A 25,434-nucleotide genomic window follows, 5' to 3' on the forward strand; every position below is an offset into this window, starting at 1 on the left:
AGACTTTGAGAGAAGAGAAAAAAATATATTATAAATATATTAATTTATTATAATTTTAAATTAATTAAGAATATATTTTATATATTATTTTATTTAATATCATTTAATGTTTACTTTGTTTTAAAATAAAAGAATAACAGCTTTTTTTAATAATATTAGCAATTCTTTATTTACACCCACCATTAATTTTTTAAAATTTCCTTTGCAGTAACAAGAACAAAGTGCAAGTGGTCGCAATAAGAGTTATAAAGTTTAAAGCCAATATGATTTCATTAGCCGGACTTTTATATTTTCTATTTATTAAAAAGTTTGATGAACTTTGCGTTATTTAATAGAGTTATCCATTCTCTCATTTAAAATTCTTCCATTTAAGTTATAAGAAAAATAAAAAACTCCTTCCATTCCAGGATCCAAGCAAAATTAAATTGTACGTTATTAAATTTATACTGAGTTAGTTTTTATTTATTTATTTTAACAGTTAAGATATATGTATATCCAAGCAAAAATGTAGCTGTAACTTGTAAGAAAAATTATGGCGGTAGTAAGATTAAGACAAGAAACAGAGTAGTAGGCGAAAATTTGTCTGGTTGCAGGGCAGGTGATCATAACAAAATTACTGTAATTCATCAAAAAGCTTTCACCCATTGCCATTTCCTTTGCTTTTCTCTGCACTTTCTTTCAGTCATCTTAAGAGAAAGAATTGCCAGCCTTTCTTGCTGATCTCTCTGTCTCTCAATCACCATATACAAAACCTTGCTCAAGTATATCCTCTCTCTGTCAATCCACTTTTAATCCTTGATTATTTTAATAATCATTTTATCCGTTGCGTAAGATATGTTTCCTATGTTGAATTTGCTTTGAACCTAGTCTGACTGTTTTGCTGACTCTCTCTCTCTCTCTCTCTCCCCGAAGCTAAAAGCTTGCTTCTTTTTATTACCACAAGTACAAGGAACTTTTTTTAGTCTAATTCTTTTTGAAAAAGATCCAATCTTCGCTTTTTAATAGGTTGGTTCTTGTAAAATTTGATTTGGGTTTTTGTTTTTAGAGGTGGGAATTTGTAAAGTTGGCAAGAAATTTGAGTTCTTTTGAGTTTCTTGAACTTCAGCTACAGTTCTTTTATTTTTTGTTTTCTTTTTTTAATATGGCGTTTGAGAAAGATTCTTTTTTGTTTTTAAATTCAGTTTTTATTTGTTAATTATTAACTATAAAGTATTCATACAGGGGCTTATATAAGCAGTCATTGATTGACTACTGAGCTGTTTCTGGTCTAAATTCCACTTCTGTGGGCGTGTTGGTTGCACTGGGAGCAGTTGGACTTGAGGTTAATTCACTTAAATTTTGATTTGGTTGTCTTTACTGTTTGTTTCGTAATTGGTGAAGACATTTTTATGTTCTTTGTTTTCCCACTTCAAATTTTCAACTTGGATTCTTGTTTTTTTGTTTCACCTCCTCTTTCTGGGTTTTATTTCTGGTCAGATTTTGATTATGTTTTAGCAATCTGATCCATTCCTTGTAGTGGTAAATTGACTATTAGGAAGGGTGTTTTCCAGCTTCTCATTGGTTACTAGCACTTTAGATTAGTTTGTTTGCTTTCTTATCAGGTTCTTGTTGTAGATCTTTTCTGCATAGTTTTGTTTTTTTTTTGTCTATCATGCGGTAAGTTTCTTGTGTTCACATTGCATGCCATTTTTATTTTTTGTTCTTTCTTTGTAACGGTTGATTCGCTGTATTCAATCTCCCCCTTGTGATGAGGTCAATTTTAATTTGCAATTGAGCTATACTTTATGGAAGGGTTTTTGATTGGGATGGTAAAAATTTGCAGTCTTCCTATACACGAGACTTCCGATGATAAATAACTGGTCGTGGATTGTTAATCAATTACGAAAGTGCTTGAAGCTTGAAAAATACATTATCAGTTTTTGAAAGCAAGTTGTGGGAGTGATTATGTTATTTGTAGTGTGCAGCAGCATAAAGACTAAGAAAAAAAAGTTCATTTCAGTTTTTTATTGTTGTAATTTCCAGAATATGTAATGCAAACCTTAAAATTATCCAGACCCTGCCATGTGTTGACCAACTCAGATCACAAAGTTTGACCTGGGGATATGCTCAATAAATTCCATGTTTGTTGAAATTTATGACTGTTATTGATCTGGCAGTTACACTTTCTTGTGCATTTCAGGAAGAGTTAAAAGTTTGCAAATTTCAAGGATAAGAACATTGAACCCATAAACGAAGCATGAGTCAACCTAAAATTAAGCGTAGAGTGGGTAAGTATGAAATGGGAAGAACAATTGGTGAAGGAACATTTGCAAAAGTAAAGTTTGCAAGGAATTCTGAGACGGGGGAACCTGTGGCTCTGAAGATCCTCGATAAAGAGAAGGTTCTCAAACACAAAATGGCTGAACAGGTCTGGTTAGTCGATTCTGTTTTTGTAAAATTGTTTGTTTCTCACTGCTTTACACGTCTCAAGAGAAACTGATACAATATGCATTCTCTATGTATGTTTTTCAATTACTTTCTCCTGCACTTCTGAAAGCTTTTGTCCTATTTTCCCCCTTTCCGGCGTAGGAAATTCTTTTATTATATATATGCTACCACCAGTAAAGGTGTTCCAATATTGTCAGAAGAGCTTTAAATGATCCCTTTAGATTTCTAAAATGTTGCTTGTGTTCTTACAGATCAAGCGGGAGGTAGCGACAATGAAGCGTATCAAGCATCCAAATGTTGTTCGATTATATGAGGTTTCTCTTTTAGTTTTCAGCATTACTATAATATGTATGCGTTTTGTAACGTGTTGCACCATGTTACCAAATGTACCCTACAAGCTGTTAGTAATATCTGTAAAATTAGTCCTCCTTTACATCCTTTTCTGCTAAAAGTGAGCAATGTCAAATTTTCTGGTTCTTTTCTTAAATGCTTTTGGCTAAAACTATAGAGTAATCTTTCTCAGTATCCTGTTATCCCTATTTTATCATATAAGTTTTAAGTTCTAGCATCACTGTGAAGAATGGAGGAAGGATTGTCTATATAGAAATAGTGACCAAGTAGAGCATGTTTGTAAAAGTTATCTGAAATGACATTTAATTTGTGGAATTGTAGTTTGGTTTGACCATGGAATCTTTTTGCATATTCTAGCCTCAATCTATTAAACTGTATTTTAAAAGTCAGTAGCAGTCTTAATTCTATGTTATTTAAAATACTATTTGATATAAATATTCGTCTAAGCTTTATAAGAAAAAAATTGCTGATTTTCAGGTGATGGGAAGCAAGACAAAGATATTTATTGTTTTGGAATTTGTTACCGGGGGAGAGCTTTTTGACAAAATTGTAAGTTGTGTTATTGTTCATCAAACTTATAATGTTCTCTAGTTTATCCTTGGTAGAGTTTGGTAATTACATATTGGATGCTATTACAACTACTAGAAATTTATTACACACCTGTTAAGGCCAGTCCTGCACGTTGTCTACTTATCATTGACAATTACGATCTTAGTATAATTGTCAGTGCTTGTTTTGCTTACATTAATGCAATCTTGTGGTGATTGGAGCAACAATTTGGAAGTTTCTTTTGCTCGTGCATGTTCTCATACCAATTATGGAGCATTTTTTTGCATGTAATATTTTCTGTTTTAATTCTACAAAGGTAAACCATGGACGGATGAGAGAAGATGAAGCTCGGGGATATTTCCACCAGCTTATCAATGCAGTCGATTATTGCCACAGTAGGGGTGTTTTTCACAGAGACCTTAAGGTGCTACTTTAATCACTGTGTAACTTGTAAATGAGTGTTTTATGTATATATTTTGTTCATGACAGGAACCATAAGGGGATAAAGCTGTTGTTCTCACCTGACAAACTTCATTCTCTTCTTGCTTTTTATTGGGTGTCACAGCCAGAAAATTTGTTGTTGGATGCTTATGGGAACCTCAAAGTTTCAGATTTTGGATTGAGTGCACTGTCCCAACAAGTCAGGGTAACTACCATCAAATCTTCATCGCAGTTCAAGTCTTAATAAACATTAAAGCCAGTTAAATCCAATTATGATTAGTGTCAATTTCATGGTTTCAAAATAATGACCTTAATAAAAGCAGGTTAGGCTATAATAGACTTTTTTTCTTCTTTCAATCATATACCCTTCTATAGCTAAGTAGAAGAAATTAGGCTTGAAATTATGGTCAAAATACAAAATTTAAAGATAGAGAACTAACATGTAAACACAAAGAAAATGTATGGCTAACCACACATTAACAATAATTTTCATTTTGGTCCAAAAGTACATTTTCTTCATTTTCCCTGAGCTAGAGAGAGGAGAGAGAAACTCGCATGAAAATGATGAGGAGAGATATAGTGGTTGGTTGACATTGATTTCGGCCACTAAAAAGATTGAAAATGGTGTCAAAGGGTTTCATTTAATGAGATGAGTTCCATTGTGATGTTGTTTGGCCTTCACCCTGATTGAAATAGTAGATCTTGACTTTGAGCTCAAGACGTTTTACCAATTCAGGTTGATTTTTAATTTTTCAACCCATTTTTGGGTTATTTGATGCATTAAATGAGTTTATTTATGTTTTTAGGGTGTAAGGTGTTTTCAGGTAAAAAATGGTTGAAAAATGGAATTTTAGGTCAAAAAATCATTTCCCTTGATTTTTCAGTCATCTTCATGGTGGCTGGATTTTGGGAAGAAGACGACATATCATCTATTGCTGTAGATAATTTGTCATCTGTTTATTTTATTTTTTAAAAAAAAAGAAAGAAATTTTTTTATTGGTCTAGGCCCTGATCTAGATATTATTTTCTTACGTTTAAAAAAAATTTGGTCTAAGCTGCAACGATTGAAATAACCTAGTAAGAACCATTGCCTTACAATTATGAATTTCAAAATGCATTTGATTGTTCTCTGTTTATGGGCTTGTATCAATGTGGATTCTTTTTTTTTTAATGGAAATAATATGTTTTTCATTCAAGTCCCTTCCGTGACTCTTGCAAGGAAAGCTTTGTTTCTTACTAACAGGTTTATTTGGCAGGATGATGGCTTGCTTCATACAACTTGTGGAACTCCAAATTATGTTGCTCCTGAGGTTTGGATGAATATTTATGCCATATTTCTTAACCATATATGTTACCTTTTAAGCCTTTGGCGCTTTTTTACCTCTAATTATTTTCGGTACTGCTGTTTAGGTTCTTAATGATAGAGGTTATGATGGGGCTCCTGCAGATTTGTGGTCATGTGGAGTGATACTTTTTGTATTGCTAGCAGGGTACTTGCCTTTTGATGATTCTAATCTTATGAACCTGTATAAAAAAGTGAGCATTTTACAAATTTGATAGAACTGTTCTCTCCTTTCCCCCGTCCTCTGCTTTTCACTTTACTTCTGCCATATGCAGATTTCAGCAGCTGAATTTACTTGCCCCCCTTGGCTCTCTTTTGGTGCCATGAAATTGATAACTCGAATTTTGGATCCCAACCCTATGACTGTAAGTAGTTATGTGTTATTATCATTCCCTGCTTGGATGCATTTCCTGCATCTTAGAACGGAGTAAAAAAGAAAGGATTTCTGCATTAACTATTGGTGGACCACTCTTCTTTTTTAAATAGTAAGCGAATCAAAATGAATCTCAGAAAATGATAGATGATGAATCACTGCAAACAACAGCAAGTGTATTTTAAGTTATGTTTATTCGTTTTCATCACAGTTGGCACAAGGAATAGCTGCTCTGATGCTTTTGCCTCATTAGATCCCAATGCTGTCATAATATTGTTGCTGGACAATGGAGCCTATCCAGTTATCATGCTAATTTGTCTCATCTAACTTTAAATAGAACATCTTGTAAAGGCTTCCCTCTGGGCATGTGAACGTTGTATAACTGAGATTGGATCTTCTAGAGATTTGGTCAGGTAGCAGAATCGGAACACTGAAAGATTGTTACCGCAGTGGATATCATTAGGATGCCTGGACAACTTCTCTAATCTGCAAGTGGTGTGTATAAGTGCCATGATGTTTACATTACCTAGGTCCAATCTTGCTTCTTATTATATGTGTACTGTTTATGCATGTGAAGCTTATTCTGTTAGACCTGCTCTTGTAAGTATGCCAAACAAGTCTGGGCTTAAAATACTTATATTGGCAACCATACATCGAAAAATTAACATTAATCAAAACTTTATATTGTTTTATAATTTTCTCAATTTACTATTTGTTTTTAATGTCAGCGTATCACCGTATCTGAAATCCTGGTAGATCAATGGTTCAAGAAAGGTTATAAGACTCCTGTGTTTGAAGAGAAAGAGGACACCAACTTGGATGATGTTGAAGCTGTTTTTAAGGACTCAGAAGTGAGTTTAAGATGATTATTTTGTATTTGTACCAGAAAAAAAAAAGCACAATTTGAATAAACTGTAACAATTTATTGTACTTGTTGACAATATGCTTCTTAATGCATACTGTTGTCTTTGAAACAGGAAAACCATGTAACAGAGAAAAAGGAAGAAGAGCAACCAACAGCTATGAATGCGTTTGAGTTAATTTCGATGTCTAGAGGGCTAAATCTTGGGAATTTGTTTGATGGAGAACAGGTTTGTTTGCTGAAAAGCCTTTCTTTTATGTTATATCTTTCAAGTCTGAATTGCTGTATTCCTGTTGGATAATGCATGTCTTAATGCTAGTACAAAAAACATTAGCTTCCTGCTTCTGTGGAAGTAAGAGATGATGGTGACAAATTGTTGTATTCTTATCCTGATATGGTCTGGTAGTCAGGGGAGAGAGTGTGTCTATCTTTGTTGTTGTGTCTGCTTGGTTGTGAAACTGTATGTTTTTCCTTATTTCCCTTGTCATTTGAATATTTCAGAGATTTATCAACTTGTAGAATCAATGAAGGAATCAATGATACATATGATACATGTTATCACCCATGAAGGGATTATTCAATGTTTTAGGGTATTAAATAATCCAGGATCTCTAACTGCAATAAGACTCAGTTCCGTCCATATGTTTTTTTTATTCAAGGCATAAACAAGAAAATGGTTCATTATATTATTCCTCGAAGCTCCTCGTGGACAATTAGAGATATCCAGCTTTGTCCATTGCAGTGAGAGATTATATTGGACTATGAAATTAGAAGTCCCTGTTATGAAAACAGTATTTATTCTACATTATCAAAAAAGTCGCCTTGTCTACCTAACAGAATCTGCGGGGTTCAAATGAGGATGTTGTTTGCAGGTGATAGACCCACATGATAGGTTTATAATGTCACATTTGTTGGGATTTCATTAAATACTGAAACTTGTATGTTTGTGATTTCGTGACTTGCAGCAGGAATTTAAGAGGGAAACAAGGTTCACGTCTAAATGCCCTGCCAATGAAATAATTCACAAGATCGAAGAAGCTGCAAAGCCCCTTGGTTTTGATGTCCACAAGAAAAACTACAAGGTAACAAATGCATGAAATATTCGTTATTCATTTGGCTAAAGTAAAAGGGCCTGAGGTGGTGATGCTTAAATTTATCCTTGTCTTTCTCAGATGAGGCTTGAGAATGTGAAGGCTGGGAGAAAGGGAAACCTTAATGTTGCTACCGAGGTCTGTGACAAACTTCAAATGAAACTCACTAATACTGCTAAAGTCAAGTTCATAGTCATTTTGTGGTATTAATTCACTGATTTGTACATTTCTATCAGATATTTCAAATGGCACCCTCGCTTCATATGGTTGAAGTGCGTAAAGCAAAAGGAGACACTTTGGAGTTCCATAAGGCACAGTTTCCTTCTCTTCTTTTTCATTTAATTCATCCATTAACATTTCACTCGTTTCAAATGAAATGCTACTCAACAACCAATTGATACATACATGATTTGTCACTGTAATTATATATATAAGATATTGGCAATATCCTTAGATGATTCTCCTGCAATGGTAGCTGTTGCTTAACCAGAACAGTTGCTGTTTGTCATCTGATGTTCAAGTTACATATGATTATATTTTCATCTTTCTTGGTTCTTTTTCTTCTGCAGTTCTATAAAAGCCTTTCAACCTGCCTTGACGATGTCGTCTGGAAAACTGAGGAGGACATGCAACAAAGAAAGTAAAAGTTGTGCAAATTTTGACGTGTGGAAGTAATGCAAATGTGCCATACTTGTTCTGCATCTTCATTCCCCTTGTTTTTTTACCGTTTTCCTGGAAATATTTTCTCATTTCCTTAGAATTAGGCGGACATGGCTTCTCTAGTTGTTTCCTTGTTATTAATGTTGGGAAACACGGATGATCCTCGTAGTCTTGTTTATTTCTCTTCAATAGGATTTTCATGGGGTGGTTTGTTTTCCTCTTCGATAGGAAGATTTCTAGTAAATGAAAGTACTGTATATGCTCTCTTTTCATTATTAATTCTGCTTCTTCTTTTTTCAAAGATTATTCTCAGAAAAGGTTGTGTTTATGATTGTTTCCCTTCTCCATTGTTAGTTTCTTGATTCTCCAGTGCTGTTCCGAAGTTCTAAAGTGCAAGGTTTTACCTTTCAAAATTTCGAGCCATCGAGTTTCTATGTTTCAGAGCTAGCCTAAGGGCAGCATGTAAATTATCATTCATATTGTTGTGATTTAGTTCTCCTTTGACTTCGAGGGAAATGTGCAACTTTATTCAGTATTATCACTGGGATATGATTTTAAGTTAATTTCTAACATAAAAGAAATGCCTGTGAATGTATTTTTTTAGTATAATGAAAATTTTTAATTGAAATTTAAAAAATTAATGCGTGTTTAATAAAATAAAATAAAAATTTATATTATCTAATAAATTATAAAGAGTTTTTACGCTAAATAATGCATTATTTGTTTGCTATAAAAAAATTTTTTAGAAATTATTTTCTTGTATTTGGTTGTATCGTAAAAAGATGGCCAACAAAAATTATTATAAAAAAATATAAGTTTTAGATAGAGTAAAAAGTTTTTTAATTTAAAAGAGTGAAAAACACTTTTCAAGAAGTATTTATCAATTAAAGTGGTATTATATTTTATTATTTTTCTATAGAAAAAAACAATAATACATATTAACTAAATACTTTAGAATATACTATTAGAAAATAATAAATCACTAATATATTTATATAGGAAATAATATATTAGGGTATATTAATATACAATATAAAAGCATATTAATTTGTTATATTATGTTATATTAATATACAATATAAAAGTATATTAATATATAATACTTTAATTTAGATAACACTAGATTATTGACATATGCTTCGCCGCGGGTCAAGTTAAATTTTTCTTGAATGAAAAAACAAAGTTCAGATATTGCTAATGTTTTTTTTTCTAGTAGAAAAAAATAAAATTATGTGGGGGTTTACCCAATGTGACCTAGTTGATTTTATGGGTTCAAAAACAACATGAATGACTCATAAAAACAAAGTTTGACTTAAAATTCTTTTCAAGATGATATATTTTTTAATATTAAGATAACAACATAGTGGATTGACTTGGATCAACCTAGGTTAACATGTTAAATCTGTGACTCAGGTTATGAAACTATGATAACTGCATAAAAAGTAAATGAAAATAAATTATAAACTAATCAACATAATGTTGAAAGATGAAACATATATAAAAAAATCAATTAAAGAAAAGGACCTAGAAAGTTCTGACAAGGATGATTTTGATATTGAAAGTAGTGCGAATTAGATAGTAGTTGTGAAAAAGCTAAAGATAAAAGTGAAGTGGAAGGGTTGGGAAGAAGAAGAAGAAAAACCAGAAAGTTAATCCCACATTTGGTTTTTAATGCAAGATATTTAAAGTATGAGTTGATGGATTAATAAAGTTCGAGGAATATCAGATCTTTAGGTATGTCAATAAAGATTGATCCCACACTAGTTGCATTGAATGAAGCACGTATAAGAACAATGTATGACTATGATGAATTTTGTTTTGGGTTATTAGATCCTGTGAACAATATTTATGGATATTATATTGATGTCATGGTATGTCTAAACACTGAATTTTATTTTATGTTTAATACAACTTAAATATGATTTGCTAATTTTATTAGTTTCATTTAATCATGATAAATAATACTGTAGTTATAAATATTAACATTACACAACTTTACACTGCATAGCCAATCTCAACATTATGATTCATGATCCAAACTTTACATAATTCATCTTTAGTTTTTTCACTTCATTTAGTATTTGATCTATATCACTAGTACCTTCTCTCACCCTTATAGCTAATTCAATATCTTTAATAGATTTGCATCAATCAATAAATGTATTGTCACATGATTTATCATCAGATATGTAAAATAACTTGTTTTTACTTGTATCTGACTTTGATATCCTGACAACTGCCTCTTTTTTTTATATTTTGTACATTTTCTATTCTTGAACTTAGTCCATCCAAGCTATTACATGTTCATAGGCTACTCTTAGCATTTGATGAATATAAATAAATGTATTCAACTTTGTGTGCTGTAAATTTTAGGATATTATTGATTATGAAAGAGTTTTGGTTGTTGCTAATTGTAAGTGAAATGAATTTTGTATTTGCAGTGTTTGTAGTGGTGAGTTTTGTGCAATAATAATGTAGGATGACTTGCTTGAAATAGTGAAGATTTGTGAGAAAATTTTTATTAGTGTTTTTTAATTCGATATTTGTGTTTATTGGAAAGTTTAAAGGATAATAGATATTATTTGTGAATGGTTGTGTTCATTGGAAATGATGAGACAAGAGGGATTGAATTTGATATAAACATGGAGTTAATGACATTTTTGTAAATATAAAGCCATGTTTAACAACTTTTTTTTTAAAAAAAATTAACAACGGTTATATAATGATGATTTTGTTATTTTTAAAAACATGGGCTTTTTAGTTATTAAATTGAGAATAATGGCAAACTTAAAGATACTGTAATATTTTTTGTTGGATATTTTTTTACACCAAAGCTAGAGGATGTAAAGTGTTATAAAGTTATTCAAATAAAGGAAGTAAAGTGTAGTTTCTTATAACATGAAAGCAAAGCTAAAAAATGATCAAACTAAAGGAGGTTTGACATAATTATTCTTTTTTTTTTCTCTCATTTTTTCTTATTGTAATTTGTGAAAAGAGAAGAGAGAGAGAAAAAAAAGTCTTGAGGCACAGCGAAACTCAAAATACAACATCATTAGTACAATAAAAAAGATCATGACGAGATAAATACATACCAAGAAAGGTCATCAACGATGAATGAAGAGAGCCACACTTGTTCCCATAGGCAAGGTAACCACTTGCTATCTTTGGACAACAAGCATTACAAACTCAGGTTTTTGTTGGTGACCTTTCTTGGTATCATGGTATTCGTATCGTGAAGATCTTTATGATAATATTGATATTATTGTAATCAGAACTTCGTTGTACCTCTAATATTTTTTCTCTTTCTCCTCTTTCCTTGTTGTAATTTATGTAATTTATTTTATAATTTATTTAAAAATAACATGTTTATGAATAATGACAAGTTGAATGTCACGTTTTGTAATCTGATATGTAAAAACTATATTATTTTACAATAAAAAAAACTTAAATAATATTATTTACTATTTCTTAAAAACATGCTAATAAGTAAAAATACCCAAAACAAAGCAAAAGACTGAATCTATGCTTGTTTAGTATTATAATGTAGTTTACTTTTAAAAATATTTTTTATTTAAGACTAGACGAAATAACTTTTTTAATATTGTTTTTAGCTCTACTCCACTTCCAAGCGGTACAGCTAGTCCTCACTTTTTTTTTTTAATAACGCCCTTTCGTTACTGACGTGTAATATTTTGATTGGATCAACGCTAAGAGTTAAAAAAAAAAAACCATCAGTTTGACATTAGAAACAAAAAAACTATAAAAGAGAAAATAGAAAGGAGAAAGGCAGCTGAACTGAGCGGAGCTGATCCTGCTGTCTTTATTTACTAATTTAAGATTTGAACATCAACCCATTTCAATATCGTCCAGGTAATAGTTCGGATCGATTTCAATTCTCTTAAAGCTTTCAACTTTAACTGATCACTGCAGTTTTTAAGGAGTTTCAAAGGTGGGTTTTTTTTTTTTTTAATGTTCTTTCTCTTCTGGTTCGGTAGAGATATATATAGATGTGATTCATTCATGGAATTAATCTATCTTCTCTTTGGTTTTAAGGGCTTTCATGCTTTGACAAAGTACCAATACAGTACTAAGTTTGACTAAAAGATCATGGTAAAGTATTCTTGGTTTTAGTACTTTGTATGAGTTCCATTGTTTTTTGAAAAAGTGATTACCATGTATTTTTGGTTCTTCAGAACTTCTTAGTTGGAGCTTTTAAACCACCATGCAATGTTTCTATCAATCTTGCTGATGGAAGAACACGCAAGCAGGTACCTTGTTAATTTGTTAACATTGCTCAAGAGTTCTGCTTTTGCTGTATTATTATTTTTGTCAAATATTTTGTTATTCACAAAATCGAAGTAACTTTGTATGCAAATCTTTTACTTCAATGGTTATTATAACACATCGACTTCACTAATTGGGTTAATTTCTGGGTTGATATTCTAAGCCTCATTTATGGTCAGATTTCAGTTACGCAATTGGATAACACCAGTGGGTCTTTGATCTTTGTTTATTCTTTTTTATTCAATGTATTTGCATTCTTTTCTCCAGCCTACCAGCTGAAATCCTAGATTCATCCTCACCCGCTGTTCTTTTAATTGAAATTAGATGCCCTTAAGCTGAATTTCAATGTGTTGAAAGTTGAAAATTGCCCATGCAGTACCAGCTGTTCTTTCAATTGAAATTAAATGCCATTAAGCTGAATTCCAATGTGTGGAAAGTTGAAAATTGCCCATGCAGTACTTTCTTTTGTGCCGTATCAACTTACAAAGAGACCTATAAAATATTTGTCTTTGTACTCACTATCTTTATCTTTCTATTATGCACGTTTTCTTTTTCTTTTTGCTGTTACCAAGAGTTCTCTGCTTCTTTGCGTAGCTGTTTTCAATTTATTGAGTTGAGTGCTTAAGAAAAAGGTTTTGTTCCTACATTTTGACCTCATCTAAGTTGCTCCATCTTTCTCTCTCGCATCTCATCCTGCCTGTATTAGCATTGGGATGTAATCCACTTGAATAGTACCACTATGTTATCAGGTCTGTTAGATGGAATAAAAACATGGAGTTTGGTCCGATGAACTAATGAGTTTTTCCTAGATATGTTTGCACTGAAGTGATAGATTAAATCTTATTGAGAGACCTTTTAAAAATCATTTTATTCAAGCATATAACTACCGCTTCTATGTGTTGCTATAGGTTCCTTTAAAGAAGGAAAATGGCCAAACAGTCATGGTTCCTCTCTTCCAAAGTCAAGAAAACATTGTTGGGGAGGTAATCACTGATATTTTTTTTTGGTTGTTTTCTTAATCTTAAAAGTTACATAGAGATGTTCTTTTGGTAATGTTGTCATCAACACTGAAATTGAATCTTATTGTTTCTGTATTCACATTCAGGTTGTCATAGAACCAGTTCAAGGGAAGAAGGTCGAACACAATGGTGTTAAAATTGAGCTGCTTGGTCAAATAGGTGTGTTGAATTTGCTTCCAGTCTTATATTTAGATCTTGTATTTTATATCTGGAAGATCATGTTCATGTTGTTATGGTTATCTTGTCATTTTTAAATTAAGTGGAAAATTAATATAAATGAGAAAAGTGAAGGATAAGCTCTAAAAGCAGGCAATACTGGAATTCTCATTGCTGAATTATTTGGGAGTTGTGATGCTTGTTTCTCATCTAGGATTTCAAGGCATTGTCAATGCACTTCATAGTTAGAATAGAAGTGAAAGAAAGCAGTGCTGAGAGCTTCTTCTTCTCGCATAAGTTGTCCAAGCCTATAATAGATCTCTATAGTTTGCCATTGGTACTCACCATTTATGTTAACAGAGTCTTTTGGCATTGTACTAGAAATTTTCAGGTTGAATGCTGTCTTCACCAAGGGGTGGGAGCTTCAAGGGAAAAATGGTGGTTGTCTCTTATTGTCAACTACAACGTAGTAATGTTAAAGAACAATTATTAATTTTTTTTCTGATAAGAATTTTGATTTGGACAAGAATATAAATGGATATATAAGAAAAGACTTGGAAAGAGAAATAGCAGACAAAAATATATAATAGAAGACGTACATTATCCACTTATAATCTCTCTAAAGCAGTTTAAAAAATGACATTGTTGTTGTAGAAGAATTTTTTTTCCCTTGCTTGTTTTCTTTGTAATTGATTGTTCCTCTTTGGAGTAGTTATTTGGTGGATTTTTCTTTGATGCGAGTTACATGAAATTCTAGGACTACATTTCATTGGCTTATCTCATGAAAGAATCACATTTCAGAGAATGACAAATTTCTACCCCTCTTTGCAGAATTGTATTTTGAACGAGGCAACTTTTATGACTTTAGTTCTCTCGGTGAGCACATCTAAACATTTATTTCTTGTAAAATTGGTAACTTAAAGAAGGGCCATATATGGTATGACATGTTCAGTACATCAAGTCTTCTTAGTTTATATGTGCATAATAGTTTCATAATTTTTTGAAGACATGGCAATCTATTACTTCATTTTATTTTAATCATAACTTAAGTTTTGTGGGTGGCATTGTTAATCAATCAGTGAAGGTCATTTTTTTTATTTATTTATTATGAACTCTTATCCTGTCATGTGCAGTGCGTGAACTTGATGTACCTGGAGAGTTATATGAAAGAAAGGCATATCCCTTTGAATTTTCTACAGTGGAAATGCCATTTGAGTCCTATAATGGAGTGAATGTGAGGCTTAGGTAGGGTATCCTTTTAAATTGCACAGGTTTTATTATGTAACTAATATTAATTTGTAAGCATTTGTTGGGTGGGGGGTGTTCTCAACACCTCAATCCAGCCCTAATTTTTCATCAAAAGACCAATTTTCGAATTTGCACCTGCTATATTTTTGCCTGTGATACCAATTTGATAGGCTAGGTATGTAAACCGCGCTTGTTTCTTCATCTGTTTCCTATTCCTTTCATGTTTTTTCACCTTAACTGTACATAGTTCTGATATTTGCAAAATGTTATCTCTTTCTCTCTCCCTTTCTCTCTTCCTGTTATATATTCAATGTAAGAATTCTCATAGTTTGGCATTTGCTACTAAATGATTTTCGGTAGTTCTGAAAAAAGGGAACAGTTGCTGATTCTCAAGGCATTAACACACACACACACTAGAAAACCATATTTTGGCTGGTTGGTTATACACATAAAACATTGTTTAGCAAGATCAATCTTGCATGTTAAGCACAATTTAGTATGTTTTGACTTCGTTTAATACTAGAGCTAGAGCATTTATCTAAAGGTTTCTGTAGCAAGATTTTATTTTTGAAGGAGGGTTTTGGTTAAACTAAAGAGACTGGGTGGAGGTGCTGGGAACCAATTATAATATATTAGGAGAAATTTTGAGCTTAGGGGAGGCATAAGGCCATTTTGTTGTTTGTGCTCCCTGTGAGTTCAAAGTGATGTTCATAATTTCATTTTCTGTACTCCTAGTTTAGACTGCAAACAGTATTAAAAATTATGATGACTTTTGTTGTATGATTTTGAAATTTTAAACTAAAATCAGTTCAATTTTTTTTTTCTTAAAGCATGACAGCAAACTTAAGCTTTATCATTGTTTACAGGTATATATTGAAAGTGACAATCAGTCGGAACTATGTCAGCAACATTGTCGAGTACCAGGATTTTGTGGTAAATGAATAATTTCTCTATTGTAGTCATGCTTGTCATATTGAATGCTGATACAACATACCAATCTTTTCCGGTTATTTCCTTTAGTTCTATATCTTGGTTTTGTCAATAAGACACAAAAGTTTGAAAGAAATCTGTGTGCTATTTGTCTTTGGAGACCTCCCCATTATATAGGACTTAACAAGGCTGATTTACAGCAATTAGTGGGCTGATTTATTGGGCATTAATTTACCTAAATAAGGGCTGATTTACATCAATTAGGAGGCTGATTTACATCAATTAGGAGGCTGATTTATAAAGCTGATTATTAGGAATTAACATCCCTAACTTTCTGCTATTAACATCCCCCTCAAATTGATGCTGGTAAGTCAACCAACAATAATATGTCAACAAGAAATTGATGTCATTATCTAGTCATTGATGTAGTTATCTAGTCATAGCTTTGATAAAGACATCAACAACCTGAAGATCAATAGAAGTATATGAAAGGGAGATCACCCAATGGTCAAAAGCTTCTTGAATTGAGTGACAATCAACCTCGATGTGCTCAACAAGTTCATGGAAAACTGGATTGGTTGCAATTTGAGTAGTGTTAGTGTTATCAGCATGTAGAGGAGTAGGATGGTTATGAGGAAAACCAAGTTCCATAAAAAGATCACACAACCAAACAATTCCAAAACAAGCAGTAGACATGGCACGATATGGAGCTTCGGTGGAAGATTTAGAAACATAATCTTGTTTCTTATATTTCCAAGAAATCAAAGCATCACCGAAGAACATATATCAACTTCCTGTAGACCAGTAAGTGTCAGGAGACCCTGCCCAATCTGCATCACTATAAGCTGTAAGTTGAAGGGAAGAACTGGTTGGAAAGAATAGCTTATAGGTATGAGAACCGCGCATGTAGTGGATAATGCGATGTGCAACAGCTAGATGATGCCGGGAAGAATTCATGAACTGGCTGACCGTATGAACTGCACACGATATGTTGGACTGAGTAATGGTCAAGTAGATAAGACTCCCAACAAGTTTCCAATAAAGAGTCGGATCAGAGAGGAGGCCCCCTTCAGCCTTCCTATACTTCCACAAAACAGCTAAAGGATTGTTGACTGAATTAGTCTCCTCCAAACTAGCCAAGGTGATAAGACCTTGTACATAATTATGTTGGTTCATGAAAATCTCATTGAATAGAGAATATAACTCCATGCTCAAAAATTAAGTGAGATGACCAAGATATTTCATATGAAAAGATTCATGCAACATCTTCTAAAGCTTAGCAATCAAAGAAATGTCAGTTCTAGTAATGATAATATGATCAACATAAACCAAGAGAAGCACCATTCCCATAGCTGTTTTGTGGAAGAAGAGTGAAGTGTCATCATACTGAATTTGTTCAAAAGAGAAGTTAAAGCAGTGTATTATGAAACTTCTCAAACCAGGCTTGGGGTGCCTGCTTCAACCCATATAAAGAACATTTAGGCATCATATAGATTTCTGCTAATGTTTTTTTTTTTTTGGGATTATCTTGTCAGTATAACATCCTTGAGAGTGTTACATAAATTTTATTTTTTTACTTTAATACTCTTGTTCAGGTTCACAACTACACTCCGCTCCCATCAATCAATAACAGCATTAAGGTCAGGATTAGTATTATTCCTCTTCTGCGTGTTATTATTATGTGGATACCTACATGTCAAAGCAGTTACTCTTTTGCAAATGTTTGATTGCTTTTTATTTGTACAGATTTCTTTTACTAATTCAATCTGGGAAAGCACATTTGTTCACATTTAAGTTTTTTGAATTGTTCACATGTTTATTTGGTCAATACAACTTTATCTCTTCTTCTGCAGCACATCCTATCCACCACCTTGATTGGCCTTAAGCAGCATGAATCATAGCCTTTGTCTCATTACATGTTGGACTAGAAAATTACTTGGATGCTTGACATATTGAGTTGAGATGTTTGTGAAGGCGAGTTATGACATAAATGAACTATTCTTATGAAACTTGAATGAACTATTCTTATAAAACTTGGTTGTTGACTATGAATTAGCTTTCAAATTCATTCAAAAAATTGATCCTGCTCCCCATGTGCTGTTTTTGTGGTGCTTGTAGATGGAAGTTGGAATTGAGGACTGTCTTCATATTGAATTTGAATACAGTAAAAGCAAGTAAGTCTAAATGAGGGTTATTTTGAATAAAATTTCACATGATGATATAAGTTGGAAGGGGAAGGGAGCTTTATGTTTTTTTATTGAGTTCAAATGAATCAGGTACCACCTGAAGGATGTCATCATTGGCAAAATTTATTTTCTTATGGTGAGAATTAAGATTAAGAATATGGAGCTTGAGATCAGGCGTCGCGAATCAACGGGATCAGGGCCTAGTACATATGTTGAGACAGAGACCCTATCAAAATTTGAGTTGATGGACGGTGCTCCTGTCAGAGGTACATAATTTCAAGTTATTTTTATCTTTTATCACCAATAATATGCATGATTGCACTTAACAAATCACTCAGAAAATCTGTGTGGCATCTAACTTTTCAACTCTCTTAGTGATCATTAAATTTATGTCCGTCCTACTTGAATTTTAACTTGATCATGATATGGTTAACTTTTTCCTCGCATTTATTTATCTGTGATAAGGCACTGGTGTTGGAAGATTTTAAAAATGTTCTGGCTGTATAGTAGGACCATTGTGGTTTACTTGATTATTAAAGGCTGTGATAGACTCCTTTATCACATCGCAAACTCTGTCAGCATGGACATGTATAGAAACACTAGGAAATAAAGATGTCAGAATGTAAGATATTGAAAAGCAGGAACTAGACAGAGAAAATTATAGTTTAACGGTAAGCAAAATTAGAGGATTTGCACCTCTTAATTTGAAGTTTAGCTAAACTGTAAAATATGGTTACTAATGTATAATTTTTCAGAACTGTATGCGTGAAATCCACGTGATGATGTATTCGCCAGTAATTGATGAGAAAATGCGAAAACTTGATGATTTGCTGCACTTATTCATCTTTGTGTGCGTGCTGGATACTGGTCTCTATTCATATTTCAAAGGATTATCATGCTGATGCAATTACTGATGCCCGTAACAGGTGAATCGATTCCGATTAGATTGTTCCTGAGTCCATATGAGTTAACACCCACATATCGCAACATCAACAACAAGTTCAGTGTGAAGTACTACTTGAATCTTGTTCTTGTTGACGAAGAAGATAGACGGTATTTTAAGCAGCAAGAAATCACAGTTTATCGGCTTCTTCCAACTCCTTGATTGATTGTCCATCTCAGAGGAGCTCGGTAATTTTAACATGACAAAAAAGGAAGAAAGGAGCATTATGTTGGTAACACCAATTGGGTAGTTTGCTTCTTTAAAGGACCAAGGATTGGGATTTGTCATGGAGAGAGATTTCCCTATTTTTCGTGTTGGTGGTGCCTTTCTTGATTTTAATCCGTGAAACACCTTTCTGATGGCAGAAACCTTTCCATGTTTGGGATACTTGGGACTAAACTGGTTCCATTGTTCTAATTTGGTGGTTGCATTTTAAGGCTGTTCTTTTCGTTGCATTGCAACCTGTACTTTATTCTGTAAATTTGAGTTTTTTTTTTTTTCCAACTCCCTTAGAATGTGTTACGAAAATCTTCTTTCTAGGTGTAACTTGCATAGTTTTTTCTTTACATCGAAGTTATCTTAGGATATTGCAGGTTTTATATATTTATATGGGATCTTCAAACCATTTTATATGGGAAAGTTGTAATAATTCTTTCATGCACTTGGTCTTGGGCATATTTGGGCCACCATTTGATCTCAGCTCAGAATTCTAACGGCACGAGTAACTAGGCACCGACCTAGTATCCCATGAAATCCTAAAAATCAACGGACTTTCCATCTAATCCTTACAATCCACTGAAACGCGATTTCTTATTTAAGAAAATTTCTCAATCAGAATGCAACTATGACTCTCAGTTCAGATTTGTCTCTCGAAACCAAAGGGCATAGAAGAGTAGCTTCTGTGTTTGGCAAACTAAATTTCTGTATACCTAAAAAGAGCTTCCATCAAAGCAAACATACCATTGGGAGGGCAGATGGTGTTAGTGGCGAGTCAGAAGAGAGCATTGCAGTCTATTCTGGAATTTACGCAAGAAAACTCATGCCCTATTGTATTGGGATGGCAGATGGTGTTAGTGGCCAGTCAGAAGAGAGCAGTGCAATCGATTCTGGAATTTGCGCAATAAAACTAATGCCCTATTGTGTTGCAAATCGAATGATGGATGTTAATGACGAAGCAACTTCTGAATTTGACAACCTAAAACTGGTGTCTGGTTGCTTCTATCTACCAAAGAAGAGCGAGAGCAGGCCGCTCGGACAAGACGCTCACTTCCACTTTCAAACGAAACGGACAATCGGCGTGGCAGATGGTGTTACTGGCAGGTCAGAAAGGAGCGTTGCAATTGATTCTGGGATTTACGCAAGAGAACTCATGAGCAATTGTGTTGCCAAACTGGGTCGCAAACCCAATGGCGCCGCTGTTAATCCAAAACGAGTGTTGAAAACAGCTCATTACAAGACTGAATCAAAAGGGTCTTCCACTGCCTGCGTTGTGTCCCTCAACGGAACCCGTTTGTGCTATGCCAACGTTGGCGATAGCGGGTTTCTTGTTTTCAGGTCTAACCGCTGTGTGTATACTTCAACAATAAAGCAACGTCGCTTTAACCATCCTTATCAGTTAAATAACAGTGGTAGAAGAATTATAGAATTCGATGACATAGCTGATGAGGGTGAATTTGAGGTTGAGGCTGGCGATGTTGTGGTGCTTGGAACTGATGGATTGCTTGATAATCTGTTTGCGCATGAGATTGAAGACATTCTTGAAAAACAGATTTCTTGCGAAACGCCCCATATGCATCCTCAACAGATCGCTGTCGCCATTGGAGTTGCTGCCGAGGCTAATTCACGCAACGATTTATACAAGTCACCATTTTCCATGGCTGCTGGATTGGCTGGATTTGAGTGTGTTGGTGGTAAACATGATGATATTACTGTCATCGTTGCACGGATTGAATCATCTCATTAGCGAGCTAGCCAATAGAGATATAATTATTTCTTTGATTCTTGTAAGGTTCCCGTAATATCACTTGTTTTTGGCAGATTGATTAAATTTTAATTTCTTGAAAAATTAATGATCAGCTCTTTGGTTGATGTGTGTTGTGATCTTTCTTCTTATTTCTTGCTTGGTCATTTTTCATGTGGAAGTTTAATTATTTTTAAAACCAGTTGATAGTGAATTAATTAGGATTCATGAAATTATGTATAGATTCTTAAGTGAGATTACTTACAATGTTTATATTCAGAAATTGTTGTTAGTAATTATCTGAAAATTATTAACCCATAATGTGATCTTACCCATTACCATAAAATTGATAAATTCAAATAAAAATATTGATGAAATTTTTTTGTTAATATATTATAATGATATTTACTGACCGAATTTATTCATTAGTAAACATTAATAAAAACATTCTCACAGTATATATCAAGAGAATCATAATAAAAAAAATATAAAAATCAAATAGTATAATAACATATAAGTTTTATAGATGACATTATCAACGGAATAAATTCGAGGATAAATATATATTTAAGAAATGATTACTATCATCATATATGGTACTATTCTTTTCTTTTCTTTTTTCTAGAATAGTCAAAAAAAAAAAAAACTTCTGTAGTTAGAAATATATGTGGTTAGAAGAAAACTTGTAGAAAACTCTTAAAATGAAATTATACACCGTGTAAATATATTACATATAATATTATGTAGGTTTTGTTTAAAAAAATATATGTGTGTTTATTTTAGTTGAAAATGTACCTTTCAAAATAGTATTTAGAAACTTTTGTGAATGATAAAAGAATTATTTGGATATATATATATATATATATATATATATATAAACTTCTAGAATGACTTTGAAACTTTTAAAATTAAAAATTTAAATATCATATAGATACTGCAAAAATATCCAAAGTCAGCAATCCATAATATTTTATATATTCCATTTACTTTCTTCATCATTAGTTTTGTTCTTTTCATGCTTCATCCTACTTCTTGTTGATGGTTCTACCATCAAATAGTTGTTTCAAGAATATTTCACCATAAAAACACTACAACATTAACAATAATAAATTAAGGTTGAAAGATTAATAATATGAAAAGAGTTTCAAAAACTGAGCTTTTTTTTAGAAAAAATACATATTTTTTTGTATCTTTTTTTATATTATTTTTCTAGTTTTTTTTATATTTGAAGGGAATATTTTTTTCTAGTTTATTTTTTCTTATTTAGTATTATTAGGATTTTCTAGTTTTTCCTATATAAAAGATTATAATAGCCTTCTTGTAAGTAGAGACATAGATGAATATGAATTAAATATTTTGATGGTCTCTTTATACTTATGGTGTTTTTGGTTTTTAAAGGTTTTGACTTGTAATAAACTCCTTACCCTTCACTCTCGTATGTGTCAATTGATATTAGAGTTCAATGATTCTTAATGTTTATTTTATTTTGTTATGTATTGTAAAATAACCATTGCTAGAAGAGGTTGCAAAACAAGATGTGCTTGTGTAAGAGGGGATAAGAAGGTTTTTTTATCAAGAAAAAGACATATAAGAACTAATGTGTTATTTTTTTTGCGGCGGTTGTTATCATTCAAAATTCTCATGGTGGGATCCATGATGAGGCGACCCAGATGTTGTGTTTGGGATCTATGATGGAATAACCCGCATAAAAATATTGTGTTGTGGATCCATGATGGGGTGACTCGCACAAAGAAGTTAAGAACTCATGATGGGATAACCCACCTATAAAAGGATGTTCTTGATGAAGGATAATTTTCAATTGAAAACTAAACTCGAGGATGAGTTCCTTTCACCCCAAGAAGATTGATGTATGAGTTGTTTTAATAAAATAGATATTTTCATATTATTTTTTATGATATTTTTCTAGTTTTTTATTTTTATTTGAAAGGAATACTTTCCTATTTATTTTTTCATATTCAGTAGTATAGGGTTTTTAGTTTTTTCTATATAAAGAGGTGCAATAACATTTTGACAAATAGAGACATTGATGAAAAAAATATATATTTTGATTGTCTACCCATACTTATGGTGTTTTTGGTCTTTGAGAGTTTTAACTTGTAATAAATCCCTTATTATTCGCTCTGGTCTACTTCAGAAACCCTAGTTGTAGTCAATTTTAATAATAGGAGGAAAATACTATAAATTTTATTCTCAATAATCAAAATTAAATATTATAGCTTTCTTAGGATTCTTAAATAATGTGAAAACAATATTTTAAATATAATAGTAAAAGTAAAATAAGAGTTATAAAATAAATAGAAAAAATCATAAATTAACTAGACAAATATGATTAAACAATAACATTTAGATTTATTTTGTGGGCCTTATTTAACTTAGATATCTATGAGAAATTATCCCTATAGGAAACAAAGCTTCTAGAATCTTCGAGTAAAATTTTAGCGTAATAACAATCAAATTGAAAGTTATGTCTATTATCATAAGTTGTATGTTTGACCAAAATCTTTTGCATCAATTTTTTTATAGTGAAAAGAACTTATCCTTCAGTTCAAATTGTTCTTACCTCGATCACTTAAATATCCAATAAAAGTTAAGCCTACAATTGATCATATTTAAAAAAATAGAGCCTCTAACCTAGCTCTTTTATTTTCCCATCCATCATCAAAAGTTGCTGCTACATTTACATAAGTGGTTATTGGGTTTGCTAGCCAGCACTTACTCATCAACCATAAGGAAGTTGCTTCTCTTTAACTATTGGTACAAAGAAGTTGGGCTTTTAGAATCTCTAGCAAAATCTTAGCTTGATTTAATAGTCAAATTAAATGTTATGTCCGTTATAATAAAGTTATTTGTTTGACCAAAATATCATGCCTTATCATCCTTATCAGTTATATAACAATGCTAGCATAATTAAAGAATTTGATAAAATAGTTGATGAAGGTAAATTTGATGTTAAGGTTGATGATATTGTGGTGCTTGGAAATGATGGGTTGTTTGATAATCTGTTTGCTCATAAGATTGAGAACATTGTTGAAAAATAGATTTCTTATGAAACACCCTATAAACATCATTAACAAATTAATGTCACCATTAAAGTTGTTATGAGGGGTAATTCACGAAACAGATCATACAAATCTCTAATTATTTTTTTGGTGTTAAGTTAGTTATAATTAAGAGAGTTGGTGGTAAATATGATGATATTATTGTCATCATTGTGTGGATTAAGTTACTATAATAAATTATATCATCATCTAACAAGTAGATGCCCTCACGTTATAAGAGATTATTTGTGATTATAATTAGAATGTTGAATGTTAAATAAATTATACTATATTGAACTATGTATTTATATATATGACTTAAATATTAGTCTTTCAAGTAAAACACTTATTGTGTTGAATTTTCTCCACCTGAAAGGTAATTGATCTAAGTTTTATTTATTTTAAAATCAATTTTATAAAAATAAAGCATTAGCTTAGAAAAAAACTATATTCCATTTATGAATCATGAGACCATAAAATATAATCTAAACCTCAAATCCACATATAATACCATAAAAAATTTCCATGAATCATAAGATAAAAAATCCATGCATTATATTATAAAATAAAATTAAAACTTCATAAAAAAAGGTTAAGAAACTGGGTCAAGACAATTGAGGGTCAAATTAAATTGGATTTTACCCATCTTGGATTTGACCCAGTTAAACCGAATAATAATCCAAACTAACCAGGTTAAATGACACGGGGCACTTAATGGATTGAGCGAAATTGGCATTCTTATTCAAGAGTTTAGTTAATTTTTCCTTTTCATATACACACAAATAAAAAAAACAAATACACAAGCTTTTACATCATTAAAATCTGGAATAATTATTATAAACCTCCTATAGTTTAATTCTTTTCCACTTTGTCTCCCTTCTTTCAAAAATTATATTTTACATCCATGGTCAATTTAAAATTTAAAATAAGATAAAAAGATAAATTTATCCTCATATATAATATAACACATACGCATAAATGACATTTTGATTCCTCCCTTTCCTTCTTTTCATCTTTTCTTTCTCACTAAACATCAACAATTAAAATTTATGTCAATTAAATTAAAAAATTAAACAATAAAACATAAAATCCAAATCTAGATTGTTTCTTTTGTTGCGAATAACAAAACCTAATATGGTTTTTCTTTGGATGTTGAGAAGATCAAGTCTTTCACCTATGGTTGGATAAAGAAACCAGGGATTAAAGCCTTATTATTAATAATCGGGGGTGGGGGTGTTCTTGTGCGCATGATTTGCTAGATTGTTTTACCCACAAGTTTTTATTTTAATGGGTATTTGATACGAACACAAACAGAGTCAAAATTGTAGTGATTTTTCTTAAGTTATATTGTCAGGGAACTTTTTGCTTGTGTAGTAATGTGACCATTGGTAAACTTTCAGTGAAGGCAATTTTCAGTTTTTCTTTCAATTCCTTATTATTCTCCATATGTCATACCAACATGACAGATTAACAATCATCAATAAAAATATAGAGAAAGACACATAAAATAGCTTTATTTTTATAGGATTTATTTTTTAGAGAGATCTAATTAA

General features: G+C 32.0%; 3 protein-coding genes across 14 annotated transcripts; all 3 read left to right on the forward strand.

The window, feature by feature from the left end:
* Positions 1 to 561: 561 nt before the first annotated feature.
* Positions 562 to 8,397, forward strand: LOC133680417 (CBL-interacting protein kinase 32-like). 11 transcript variants are annotated; one of them, XM_062103354.1, is made up of 16 exons: positions 571 to 761; positions 1,222 to 1,321; positions 2,180 to 2,407; positions 2,679 to 2,741; positions 3,256 to 3,327; positions 3,644 to 3,751; positions 3,893 to 3,973; positions 5,025 to 5,078; positions 5,179 to 5,304; positions 5,386 to 5,475; positions 6,212 to 6,334; positions 6,461 to 6,574; positions 7,314 to 7,427; positions 7,518 to 7,574; positions 7,673 to 7,747; positions 8,006 to 8,397. In XM_062103354.1, exons 3-16 carry the CDS (start codon positions 2,237 to 2,239, stop codon positions 8,078 to 8,080), a joined length of 1,323 nt encoding a protein of 440 aa, XP_061959338.1. In that variant the 5' UTR covers positions 571 to 761; positions 1,222 to 1,321; positions 2,180 to 2,236; the 3' UTR covers positions 8,081 to 8,397. The 11 variants fall into 11 exon arrangements, 7 of the variants coding, with proteins under 7 accessions (XP_061959338.1, XP_061959339.1, XP_061959334.1 ...); XM_062103350.1 differs by having other exon boundaries at positions 575 to 761; positions 7,311 to 7,427; XM_062103351.1 differs by lacking the exon at positions 571 to 761 and adding an exon at positions 804 to 827 and having other exon boundaries at positions 7,311 to 7,427.
* Positions 8,398 to 11,830: 3,433 nt separating this feature from the next.
* On the forward strand, positions 11,831 to 19,494 carry LOC133679092 (vacuolar protein sorting-associated protein 26A-like). Of its 2 annotated transcripts, none has more exons than XM_062101599.1 (12): positions 11,831 to 11,966; positions 12,150 to 12,206; positions 12,290 to 12,364; positions 13,289 to 13,363; positions 13,486 to 13,558; positions 14,387 to 14,431; positions 14,689 to 14,800; positions 15,670 to 15,736; positions 17,329 to 17,373; positions 17,852 to 17,907; positions 18,010 to 18,185; positions 18,846 to 19,494. In XM_062101599.1, the coding sequence occupies exons 2-12, from the start codon at positions 12,204 to 12,206 to the stop codon at positions 19,022 to 19,024; spliced, it is 906 nt and encodes a 301-aa protein (XP_061957583.1). In that variant the 5' UTR covers positions 11,831 to 11,966; positions 12,150 to 12,203; the 3' UTR covers positions 19,025 to 19,494. The 2 variants fall into 2 exon arrangements, with proteins under 2 accessions (XP_061957583.1, XP_061957584.1); XM_062101600.1 differs by having other exon boundaries at positions 11,852 to 12,045.
* Positions 19,495 to 19,706: 212 nt separating this feature from the next.
* Positions 19,707 to 20,825, forward strand: LOC133680106 (probable protein phosphatase 2C 55). Its single transcript, XM_062102930.1, has one exon. The coding sequence runs from the start codon at positions 19,707 to 19,709 to the stop codon at positions 20,823 to 20,825; it is 1,119 nt and encodes a 372-aa protein (XP_061958914.1).
* The last annotated feature ends 4,609 nt before the right edge of the window (positions 20,826 to 25,434 follow it).

This window comes from Populus nigra, chromosome 19 (assembly GCF_951802175.1).
Source record: "Populus nigra chromosome 19, ddPopNigr1.1, whole genome shotgun sequence".
In the NCBI taxonomy this organism is placed as follows: domain Eukaryota; kingdom Viridiplantae; phylum Streptophyta; class Magnoliopsida; order Malpighiales; family Salicaceae; genus Populus; species Populus nigra.